This window comes from Tursiops truncatus, chromosome 5 (genome assembly GCF_011762595.2).
Source record: "Tursiops truncatus isolate mTurTru1 chromosome 5, mTurTru1.mat.Y, whole genome shotgun sequence".
NCBI lineage: Eukaryota > Metazoa > Chordata > Mammalia > Artiodactyla > Delphinidae > Tursiops > Tursiops truncatus.
Window position 1 is genome coordinate 105,366,494 of NC_047038.1, and position 12,439 is coordinate 105,378,932.

Consider the following 12,439-nt stretch of genomic DNA (forward strand, 5'->3'; position numbering starts at 1 on the left):
AGGAGGGAAATAGAGAAGCTGCGGACGGAGCCCACCGATGGCTCTAAGTGACCGGGAAGTGATAACAATGCGCCCACCATCCATATGAAAGAACCTTGGAGTCTCGCTCTCCGGGCATTCTCTCTTTGGAGCTGCACCGCCAACCTGCGGGGAGAGGGGGGTGGCTGAGACGGAGGAGACGATCAGCCACAAGGGGAAACTCGGGGCGATTAGAAGAAAGGAGACCCCCCCCCCCACACACACACCTTCCTCCTGCTGACACCCTAGTGCCGGTTTACAGCTGTGAACTTAGTTTGGAGTCCCCCGGGGCACGAGATTCCCAGCTCCGCGACCGCACAGGCCCTCTGCCTGTTAGCCTCCGTACACCCGTTGCCCTCCGTCATATGTAGCGTGAATGAGCCGCCTCTGCCCAGGCTTCGTGTATGTCTAAGCAGGGCTTCTTCCTCTGCCCCCACCCCTTCCCAGCCTGCCCACCTGGGGCACTTGCTACCAGTCCCTTGTGCCGGGCACCAGCCTTTCCAAACCGTGCCCTGAGGGCACACACTCCTCAGCGCCCGCCGTCAGGGCGAGAGTGGGTTAGGGCGCGTGGTGCCTTCGAGCCTTGAGTCAACCCGTTCCTTTAGGCAGGGAGGGCAGGTCTCTTCTCCCAAACCGGGAAATGGTGGGCAGTCGTGTGTGATTCTGACGAAACTCTGTAGAGGCGCTTCCACAATGGCCAAATTTTCTAGACTTACCCCAGCAAAACACCCCCAAGGTTTTATTGATATTTCCTTTGTCATGTACAAGTTTTGCTCATACGACTCTACTTATATAAATTCTGATATTTGAAAGGGCAGGCGGGAGTCACTGTACGGGTTGGGCCAGGCTGGGAACCGTGGCTGGGGATCCGAGAGGAGAGCAACCGGGCCGAGACGGCCTCGGGCGGGCAGGTCCCGGGCGCGGGCCAGGGGCACAAAGAGCCTGCCGGCTGCTGGCTCGCTACTGCCTGGAACGCAGTTCCGCCCCGCAGACCCGGGGCTCGAGCAGAAACTTCGTGCTGGGGTGAAACAAACCCACGCCCGGGCCTCGCTGGGGCGGAGCGCGTTCCCTCAGGGACCTGGCGACAAGGCCGCTGGTCACGTCCCCCTATCTCCCGCAGCCCGTGCTCCGCACGCCCACTGTTGGGGCGCAGCTGCCAGGCTGGTCTATTTGTTTGTTTGTTGTTTACAGCAGTCCTAGAGCGCGCGCTTGGCAGCATCCTGTGGGGCGGGGGGAACGGGGGTCGGTGGGGCGCAGCCAGAATTTCCTTCCAGGGAGCGCGTGAGGGGCATTCTCAACGGAAAACCAGACCCAGAGAATAGTGACCAAACCTCCTCGGATTACTCTCCACTGGCTCCTCCCTCGCTCCCCCCACCTCCAGATTTGCATAAAAAAGGCCAAGAAAACGCTGGCCGGGCCCCAGCAGTGGATCACTCTGCTCCCCCGGGTCGGAGCCCCCTGGAGCTGCGCGCGGACTTGCTGCGCGGAGCCGAACGCACAGCACCTCGCCGCCACAGTCCGCGCGTCCGGCGTCCCGGCGTTCCCACCGCCCGCTTCCCAGGCCCCGAGCCGCGCCGAGCGCAACGAGCGGGCCGGAAAGAGCTCCCGGCCCCTGCCGTCTCGCGCTTCCCCGCCTTGGCTCCCTCCGCCCCACCGGGGGTCGCGCGCCCACGATGCCGCAGGGTCCCGGGTCGCTGCTGCTGCTCGTCCTCGCCTCGCACTGCTGCTTGGGCTTCGCGCGCGGGCTCTTCTTCGGCCAGCCTGACTTCTCCTACAAGCGCAGCAACTGTAAGCCCATCCCGGCCAACCTGCAGCTGTGCCACGGCATAGAGTACCAGAACATGCGGCTGCCCAACCTGCTGGGCCACGAGACCATGAAGGAGGTGCTGGAGCAGGCGGGCGCCTGGATCCCGCTGGTCATGAAGCAGTGCCACCCGGACACCAAGAAGTTCCTCTGCTCGCTCTTCGCCCCCGTCTGCCTCGATGACCTGGACGAAACCATCCAGCCGTGCCACTCGCTCTGCGTGCAGGTGAAGGACCGCTGCGCTCCGGTCATGTCCGCCTTCGGCTTCCCCTGGCCCGACATGCTTGAGTGCGACCGTTTCCCCCAGGACAACGACCTCTGCATCCCCCTCGCTAGCAGCGACCACCTCCTGCCGGCCACCGAGGAAGGTAAGCCCTCCTCCTTATTACACCCCCCCGACCAGCTCCGCTAAGACTTTCCGGGGGTGTTCTCGCGGCCCCCGCCCCCCATCCCGATGCTTCCCCGCCGGGGGTGTCAGTCCCGGGCAGGGCAGACGCTCTCCTTGCCCTGGTGTGTCATCGTGACAAATCTGAGATACCCCCCTGCCCAAACACACACCCAAGTCTCTCATTCTCTTCCCGAGTTGTACCAGTTGCTCTTTCTTAGGGACAGTTTAAAAGGGGGGGTGGGGGGAGAAAACGTAGAACTGGAAGAGATCTTTCCCGTGTAGATATATGTACAATTCTTTGTGAAGATGCTAGCACGGGGGCCGCAATTGAGAGTGTTGGAAGTGGTCCTGCTAGGAGGAGTTGGCGGTGAGCACCCTGGCCAGAGCACGCTGGCCTCAGCCTCACGCAGCACGTTCTTAGCACTGGGCAGGATTCTAGGCACAGGGACATTCCCTACAGGCACGATCGCCAAAATGTGCAAACAGATAGTCTTTTAAGGCACTCTCTGTTCTTTGCCGATTTAGGCTTTGTAAATAAAAAGCAGGACTGGCTCATGCGTGTTGAAAATTGAGCATTGGTTGTTAACTGCCCAGAGGTCCAAGAAAGAGGGCACAAAGGGAATCTCCAGGAATCATTTTTCTATCACTAATCAGCTTTTATCTTAGGAGTGGTTTTAATTAACTGGAGAAATCGTGCAAAAGAGTTTCCCAAGTTTTTTAGAAAATAGGGGGGGAGTTCCTGTGCAGAAACCATCAAAGCAATGAAAACCTCATGGGCGCTTGATAGTCTTCCTGAAAGGAAAACATATACAATGTGTCTGAGCTGATTTAGGTTCCCCCGGGATGGAAAGGGGGCTTCCTAATCCCTTTCAGGGCTCCACCAGCATCTCCCTTTCCATCTCTAATTGTTTTCCTACAGCCATCATTAGTTAAAGAAAATGCAAAGTTGCTTAGCAATCTTTCCTGGCAGGCACCGTGAGTTTGCAATCATCTTATTGGTTAGATTTATAATTTATTGCAAATGTTTGGCATATTTCAAACATTTGTCCAACATATACCACAGACCAACCAACACAGGTTAGTAACATTTTATATACACTCCTAGAGCTCCTAATTGGAAAAATTTCATTTTGTTTGAGACAGAGGAGTTAAGGGCAGTTTTATGTGTGTTGCTTTTGTTTTCGTTTTTCACAGTCCCACCCACATTATATATTACATTTCTCGAAAAAGTCATTTCTCCCTTCAAAATAAAAGTTTACGTGTTTCAAAATCTGCTCTGCGCTTTTTCTTATTTGATAAATAACTTCTAAAATGAGTCATATAGTTCTTTTTTCCCTGCGAAAACGCAGTTTCATATTAATGAAATTTCACCTAAATTTTAAAGACAGCATTAGTACATTTATAAGTGGGAGAAAATGAATGTTTTCTTTTTTCCCTTTTCCCAAGGAATCAGACTCTTTTAGAGGAGCCTTTAGCAGGCGCTCTCATGATTGTGCTAGTGCACCTTCCTGGGTTTGGTCAGATTTTCACTGGCTTCAGGAGAAGCTTTGGGTTTTTGTTTGTTTGGGTTTTGTTGTTGCTGTTGTTTTGTCTGTTTGTTTTCGAGAGTTTGAAACAGGCAAAGAGAGGCAAGAAGAATCTGCACCAGGGATGAAGATAACAGTGAAATAAATGCTGCTTAACTCAAGCACAAACTTGGCAGAAAGCACGAGGTGATACAGAACCATTTAGAGCAGGCTATAGTCATTAGCAAGGTGTGCTTCCAAGGGGGAAGAACCCAGATGTGAGCCTTACAGTGCTAGCCACCCCGCCCTGTCCAGACCTGAAAATATCTTGAAATGACTCCCCCGAGAGACAGGTCAGCTGAAGAGCCCAGCAGAGGCCAGGCTGCACCAGTGACCTGCAGCTCAGAAAGACGATCTTCTGGCCGTAGTTTGTGGTTGCTAGTTTTCCAAAGTCCCTTAAGGGTCTTTTGGTGCTTTCTCCTCAGAGAGGCTTTGGGACTAACTTTTTCAGAGACCGAGTTTGTCCCAGGAGTGGGAGGAAGAGTGAAAAGCTGCAGCCTGTCTCCGTTACCTGTGGCTGCACCTGCACACTCCACCAGGGCGCCCTTTGCTTGGGGAGTCGTCATACATGGAACACAGCATGTGGGCATTTTTGCCTGTCAGAAAGATGGGAGGCATGGGAGACTCTCTTGGGAATGAGTGGTCCCTCTTTCATAAATGAGGCAGAAGCTGGGGTCTTACAGGACAATTGCTACTCTTGCCTGAATAAGCCCCTGTGAGTTGTTTAGAAATGCCACCTGCTGTTTCATTTTAAGCAAACTTACTAACTTTTCACATTTCTAGCTCCAAAGGTATGCGAAGCCTGCAAAAATAAAAACGAAGATGACAACGACATAATGGAAACTCTTTGTAAAAATGATTTTGGTAAGTAATACACCACCAACAACAGAAGTCTTATTGCCCAGTACAACTTAAAGGTACAATTCCTTAAGATGTTACTAGATAAAGTTTGGGTGACATATCATCACAGCTCATCTTTCCTTGAGCTAATCATCTGTGTTATCCTAGTTTCCTCCCTATGTAACTATCTGGTATCGAGTTGTATCTTTTTAGGTGAGAGTCATCGCTCTGTTAAGCAATGATCAAATCATGAGAGTTGTTCACACTATGGATTTCCGATGGCATGTTTTTCATTTCACTATGGCTTTTTCTTGCCAACAAGCATAATCTTGGACCATGTTCTCTTTTAGTCACTTAACATGTGTCCCGGGGATGGGAACATGTAAATATTAGCCTCAGCAAAACAGATTCAAGGCATGGAGTTGGCCAAAAAATGAAATTTACTCCAGTGCCAAACAAATATTTTTACGTTATTCGTAACCCGTGATGCTCTGCTTCCCATGTTCCACCATCAGTGAGTATATCCAAGGTACTGGTTAATAAGATGTCGGGGAGAGTTTCCTTAAATTTAAAAAGAAGAAACAATAAAGCTAGGAGTTTACTTTGGCAAGATACATGCAAGGTGCCGTGATGACAAGGTTCTGGAGGACAGTAAATAATGTGCGAGGTATGTTACCCAAGTTCCACGGCGTGCGGGTCATTCCCCTTAAGAAAGAACTGTAAGAGGAAGGAGGGTTGGAGACTGTCCACCCAGAGCTCCAGCAGCACCTCATCTGTGTCCTCAGCCCTCCAAGGGGAGCAGAGGAGCCAGCTAGACACAGATCAGTGCTGTGTTGGGGGAGGAGTTGGGGGTGGCCAGGAACTTTGCCGAGACACCTGAGACATTCGTGTTTTCCTCCCATTCCAAGAGCAGGCACTTTTGGGTGTGTTTGAGGGGTTGGTATTTAAAAGTATTTATTCAGGCAGAAGGTTGAATTTACTGGTAAACAGATGTGGTCCCTGTTCTAGCAAACAATAACAGACTGTAACAGATCTATATGAACACTTCTACATACTCAACTAAGTCCTGGAGACAGAGAAAGCACTCCAGCGCCCACTGTGGAGGACTGCCCTCCCACCCTCTCCTTACAGCTTGCCAGCCCAGAAATCTCAGACCTGGCCAGGTCCCTGAAACTGGAAACAACCCAATCGCTGCCCCTTACAACCCCAGGTCTCTTGCAGGAAGGGTCCTGGGCTTAACCTTAGCAGGTCCTGGGACAGCCGTAGCTATAGGAGAAGATTCAAACAGCTGAGGAAGGGGAAAGGAAGGAGGTAACTCTGAGTCCTAGCCAGTCCTTCCCCTCAGTGAGAGCCACAGATAGATGATAGGGTTTCAAATGTCTATATTCTAATACATACAACTCTCAAAGCAGGAGAGGGCCAGGCATGTTGGCAGCAGCAGCCCTAAAGCTGCAGAGCCTTGCCCAAAACACGGTTCTTAGCTTCCATGCTACAGGATTGGATTAAGGACAGAATTTTTTAATATAATTTTAATAAAGTTTGTATAAAAATGTATATAAAATATCATTTTCTTCTGACAAGTTATGGCCTTTGCACTAGATTTAGTACAGATGACTCTCCTGACTTCCATGAAAAAGTTCAGTGGAGCTCCATAAAAGTTGAAATTAGAGCACACGTGCACACACACACATTACCTGCTTGCTTTGTGGCTTACCTTACAGAAGACCTCCTTCCTAAGAATGCTGTATCAAGACCTGGGCCAAAGAAATGTGTGTGTGTGTGTGTGTGTGTGTGTGTGTGTGTGTGTTCAACGTTCTCTCTCCTTAGAGGAGAGAGCCTTTCAAAACAACATGGAAGTCATTACACTTAAGGTATCACACATGCAGATACCTCACAAGCTTTGTTTTCTATTTCTCCACATTCAATTTGTCCCAAAGGGGATAATGAACCTAAATTGTAGGGGGTGCGTGTTATACTGGTTTATAGGTGGTTCTCCACATCGCCTCTGTACTCTGGGGGAGTAATGACAGGGTAGAAGGAACAAGGGTAGAAATCTGAATCATCCATGAAAGCGTGACACTCTCCCCACTGCACTTGGAGTACAGGGAGGATGGAGAAGACCTCCTTATTACAGTGGGGAAAGTACTGGTGAAGAAAGAATAGCCCAGAACTGCCTGCCTCTGTATGCAGCCTATTGTTGGAGCAGACAGTATCAACACCCCTGCCTCCTGCCATGTGTGGCATCCCCGTTCACATCTTGCAGGGCAAGAAAAGTTATTTGAGGGCTTTGATTCCCTCTATTTGGTCCCAGCTGAAAACCCAGGGAGGAAATGTCTGAAGTTTTCCCATGGTAAGCTCTTACAAAGTTGGTTATTTCATAGCTAGAGAAAGATGAGTAATAAGTCTCCCCCCTTGTTAAAAGTGATGGTTCTTCTGACATTTGGAGTTCAAGAGTGTCTAATTTGACCAGGCGAAATCTCACACATGCTCTGTCTGTGCTTTGGATGAGGCTCCCAGGTAACATTACAATCACTTCTCCCACCATATACCTTCCCCACTCCCAGCCCTTAGGCAGAGGCCATAGGACCATGTGACATTGCCATGTGGCTTATCTCATGATAAACCCTGAGAACTCAGTACTAGAGCCCAGATGCATATCAGACAAACAATGGTTGGCCAAGTCCCAGTATCCTTGATTTACCTGCTTGAGCCTCAGCCATGTCCTGGTTGACTAGAAAAGCCATGCTTAGTCAAGTTCTCCTTCTGAGAGAGAAAGAAAGAGGAAGAAATTTCCAGAACAGTGATATACACACAAAAAACCTCTTCCTCTATTACTAATTTAAACCATGCATTAAGCTCCATCAGAGTCAGGAAGTCACACCTGCATGTCATCTCTATGGAACAATTGTTAATGTCACCAAGGGTCTGAAGACACATTACAGTGGGCATATTAATGCACCAACCAGGACAAGAAACTTGATACTCTGCCTAAGAGATCACAGTGGTGTTACAGGAGGAGGTTTGGGGACCAGAGTTCTGAGAATTAGACTCAGCCAGGGCACAGCCTAACTGGGTGACCTCATGTTACGTCACTAAACTTCTCTGGATTTCAGATTCTTTGTGTACCAAGAGGAGATTTTAACTGGATGATCCCTTCCAACCTTAAAATTCTATCCTTTCCCTGCCTCATGGGGTCTTGAAATTTAACTCCAGCATGTATGTTTGCAGGGTTGTCTCTCCCAAAGCATACTGTTCATGACTATAAAATGTGTCTTTTATCGTAAACCACTTACGTTTGGTCTTAGCATTCTAATGAGTCTACATATTCATCTTGGAAACAGTACATATATGATCTGTAAACGCCTTGGCCTCGGACGGGCAAATGATAGCATATGAGGATGAGGTCTTCAGAAAAACACTTTTACAGCTAAACATGTTGTGCTCTTAAAAAGCGTCTTGGCTGTTTTTTCTGAGTTACTTTACCAAATCAAATGCAGCTGTAAGATCAATTCTCCTTCCTTGTAGTTTGTTCTTTAGAAGACAATGATTTTGTGATATAATTTCCTTACAGGTTTGTCCAAAAACCTCTCCGACGTAATAAATTGAGTTTAACGTTTACGGCCACAGAAGGATCGTGTTTCACCTAAGAGTCAGGCATTTCTTTTCATGCTGAAGTTTCCAATAGGGAAAGTCATTTGTCAAGGAGAGCACACACCACAGGCAGCCTACGTACAAACACAAGAACACAAGGGCAAGGAAGAAAAGTCAATTGAGTCCCCGCAAAGAGAGTTTTTAAAGGATGGCTGGTTTGAAACAAAGTGCCTGACAAACCCTTTGAGGCTTTAGAAATGGAGCCACCTGCTGCCCTCAGCTCCCAACCCCCTACCCGCAGCCCCTGACAGTCCCATCGGCCCTGGGAAGCTCTTCTTCCCTCTCCCAAGCCGAGTCACAAATATGCAGTGGGATGTGTTCCCTCCTTATCACTCTGTCCTCTCTTGTCTTCGTAGCACTGAAAATAAAAGTGAAGGAGATCACCTACATCAACAGAGATACCAAAATCATCCTGGAGACCAAGAGCAAGACCATTTACAAGCTGAACGGTGTGTCCGAGAGGGACCTGAAGAAGTCGGTGCTGTGGCTCAAAGACAGCCTGCAGTGCACGTGCGAGGAGATGAATGACATCAATGCGCCCTACCTGGTCATGGGGCAGAAACTGGGCGGAGAGCTAGTCATCACCTCTGTGAAGCGGTGGCAGAAGGGGCAGAGAGAGTTCAAGCGCATCTCCCGCAGCATCCGCAAGCTGCAGTGCTAGTCCCGGGGCCATCCCCCGGGCTCTGCTGACCCTTTCCACTTCTGCTGTGGGACCTCAGCACTCATTTCCCAAGCACAGTCCCTGCAGCTCCAGCCCCAGCCTGGAGCGGCTCTCCCCTGTCTTTTGCACGTTTGCACCCCTGGCATTTTCTGAGTTATAAGGCCCCAGGAGGCCTCAGGAACAAATAGTTGTTTCCACATAAAGGAAAAACCCACCCAAATCTTGTAGAAATCTTCCAACTAATAAAATCACGAAGATTTTTATGAAGTTTTAAAATAGCTCACTGAAAAGCTAGTTTTGAATACGTGCAACTGTGACTTGGGTTTTATTTTTTTTTTGGTTGTTTGGTTTGGGTCAACCGAGTTTCACTTTCTGCTGAGGTTGCCATAATGTGCAAATAGCTTTACTTTCCTATGTGGCCCAAACTTTCACTTTTCTGTTGTGGGTCCAAAACCCAGTTGAGATAAAGCTGGCTGTTATCTCAACTTCTCTCTCAGCTCCAGCCTGACACTCAGCACCTAAGTCTTATAACGATTCACCTGTCATTTTACATCCCTGTTGGGAACTTACAACTCTAGCATGTATTGCATTTTGCATTTCCAGGTAGAGTACTTCCATTTATAAAAACCACATTAACCACCGTAGCATGAGTTCTTCAAATAAAGGGCAAGACAGACTGATGTTATGATTGACCCGAGTACTTTAAGCTTTTTTTACTTAATTTTGCAAATTAAACCATTGTAGCTTACCTGTAATATACATAGTAGTTGACCTGAAAAAGTTGTAAAAATACTGCTTTAACCAACACTGTAAATATTTCAGATAAACATTATATTCTTGTATATAAACTTTACCTCCTGCTTTACCAACTCCTGGTCTTGTGTCTTGTCTTCTTCGTGGGAGGAACTGGGAAGGGAGCTGGACAAGAGCTGTCACCTCCTTTGTCTTGAGGCCCAGCCTTCCCGCAGTTTGAAGTGCCCATTTCCTCTGTGACTCAGAAAGTGCATTTCCCCACACCTCCCATCACCCACTCCTGCCTCCCATCTCACTCAGGTTTTACCACTGCGGACCCTGCTGGGAGACGGGGATGGGCAGGCTATTGTCTGGTCTCAGCAGTCCCGCGGCAGATCGTGGGGACACTAGTCTTAGCCTACGGTTCACAAGCTTGACAGTTGTGCTTTTCATTTCTGCAGATTTTTATAATGAAAAAGAATCACCATTGCAAAAATGTTCATTCTTTCCCCACTTCAACTCAGCTAAACAGAGCCATGATTTGAAGAGTAGCCATTGGAAGGCAGAGGGTAGGGAAGGGATGGTGAAAAAACAGCATGAAGGTGAGAAGGGCATCCATCCACAAAGCTTCCATCCAAACGCTTCGTTGTTCTATTTTAGGAGCCTCCAGAGAAATTCTATTAAACACACGAGGAAACAGGCTCAGGGGGGTTAGGCGGCGTGGACCCACTGCCACAAGGTAGAGTCAGAGCTAAAACTCAGGCCTTTCAGATGGCAAATTCTATCTTCTATTTAATCCAGGATGGATTATAGGAACAGGGTGGCACTCATCTATTCAACAAATACTCATTGGGCATCTGCTGCATGCCTGGCCCTGTTCTAAGTGCTGTGGACATGTACATCAGTCCTTGTTCTCATGGCATTTACATGAGAGGGTGAAAGAAAACAACCACAATTACAATTATATATTTACAACTGATAAGTTACATGAAGTATAAGGACAGGTAATACATGAGAACAACAGAGTGTCCTCAGCAAATTTGAAATTTTTAGTGGTGTTCGTGTGAAGACTTTATCTGATAGCATTTTGTTGATTTAGTTTAAAAGTTTCCTGAACATACAGCCATGATCTCTCTACAGCGCTTCAGCTCTTCTAGCTCCAAAAGTCAATAGAGCCCTCTGCCTACCTGAGCTGCACAGTTCCTTTCATCTTTCTCTGGATTACCACCTGACTCTGCTTCTCACCAATTCCACAAACTCATGGCACAACCCTCTTCCTAAAAGGCACGCATGGGCTGGAAGAGAGACACTCATGATCAAGACCATTACTCATTGTAAACATTTGAAACAGGAAGCTAGGAACCCTGGAAAAGGCGAGAGAGAGAGAGACAGAGAGAGAGACAGAGAGAGAGAGAGAAGATAAAAGACAAAAGGAAGTAGACCAAGGATTTAGGAATTAGAAAGTGAAAATAGGTACAACACATGCAAAAGTAGTGGAAAGAAACAATTTGGAAGAAACTGACCTGTCTGAATGTCCCCTTTCCAATCAAAACAAAAGTCACCTGGCGGTGTTAAGGGTTGCAAACTCTCCAGCTCTGGAGAGCTCGTTAATGCCAGACACAGTCTCCTTTGGTCGCTTTGTAAAGAAGTAGCAGAGGCATCACTCCCGTGCCTGCATCCTGCCTTATGGGCCTCTCTATGGACTTTCCAATCCCCACACACACATCTTGTTCCCATCTTTGGCAAGCCTATAAGCCAATGAGACATGTTTGGACAGAGCAGGTAGGTTTTTGGTTCATTTTTCATTCTGTTTTATTGTTTTCTTTTGCATGATGATTCAAATATATATATATATGGCTCATTTTTGAAATAATCATGGCTGTATTCTTTTTCTTTTTTTCTTCTTTTGCGGTATGCAGGCCTCTCACTGTTGTGGCCTCTCCCGTTGCGGAGCACAGGCTCCGGACGCGCAGGCTCAGCGGCCATGGCTCACGGGCCTAGCCGCTCCGCGGCATGTGGGATCTTCCCGGACCGGGGCACGAACCCGTGTCCCCTGCATCGGCAGGCGGACTCTCAACCACTGCGCCACCAGGGAAGCCCTCATGGCTGTATTCTTAATTAGTTTTTCAACTATTAGATTTCTTTCATAGGCAGATAAAAACACAAATGTTCACCCATTATTGTAAAAAGAAAGCAAGCCATCAGAAGACATTGGATTTCTGAGTTTCCTAAGATGATTCATGACCTGTTAATAAACTGCTAAAATGCCCCAAATAGGAGATCAGGAAAGTTTAGAGATATAAAAACTACACATCTACTACACATGTAACTCCTCTTCCCTTTCCTAAATAACCTGAGAAATGAGTTGTGTACAAGAACACATTTATAAGACTTTTGGGACAACATTTCCTAAGTGTTCAAAGGCTCTGTCCACGTGCACTGAAATTCATAGAGTTAAAAAAGATCCATTTTATCTAACAGCACCCTCCAGTCTTCATTCCCTATTCTGTCATCAAATGATAATTTGATTTTTTACCTTTCAAATATTGTTTACTACCAGGTTTTCAATGTTCTTGATGGCGGGAGGGGTCACCTTGGAAAGCAAGTCCAGGCATATGTATCCGGCGTGCAGTCACTGCCTCTGGATTATGAAACAATGTGATTTTTGCCCATGAAACTTGTTGCACAAATACACATTAATTCATTAACTCAGCAAAGATTTTCTGAGCACCAACTATCACCATTGATGTATTCACTCAATAATGGGTAGTGAGTGCTTA

At 47.8% G+C, this 12,439-nt stretch overlaps 1 protein-coding gene across 1 annotated transcript; it reads left to right on the plus strand.

The window, feature by feature from the left end:
• The first annotated feature begins 1,435 nt into the window (after window positions 1-1,435).
• Window positions 1,436-9,796, plus strand: SFRP2 (secreted frizzled related protein 2). Its single transcript, XM_004321016.4, has 3 exons — window positions 1,436-2,190; window positions 4,559-4,639; window positions 8,623-9,796. The coding sequence occupies exons 1-3, from the start codon at window positions 1,692-1,694 to the stop codon at window positions 8,925-8,927; spliced, it is 885 nt and encodes a 294-aa protein (XP_004321064.1). The 5' UTR covers window positions 1,436-1,691; the 3' UTR covers window positions 8,928-9,796.
• The last annotated feature ends 2,643 nt before the right edge of the window (window positions 9,797-12,439 follow it).

Coding starts and splice junctions, on each gene's coding strand:
- SFRP2 (XM_004321016.4), top strand. CDS start 1,692: ATGCCGCAGGGTCCCGGGTCGCTGCTGCTGCTCGTCCTCGCCTCGCAC. Junction 2,191..4,558: donor CCTGCCGGCCACCGAGGAAG/GTAAGCCCTCCT, acceptor TCACATTTCTAG/CTCCAAAGGTATGCGAAGCC. Junction 4,640..8,622: donor TCTTTGTAAAAATGATTTTG/GTAAGTAATACA, acceptor TTGTCTTCGTAG/CACTGAAAATAAAAGTGAAG.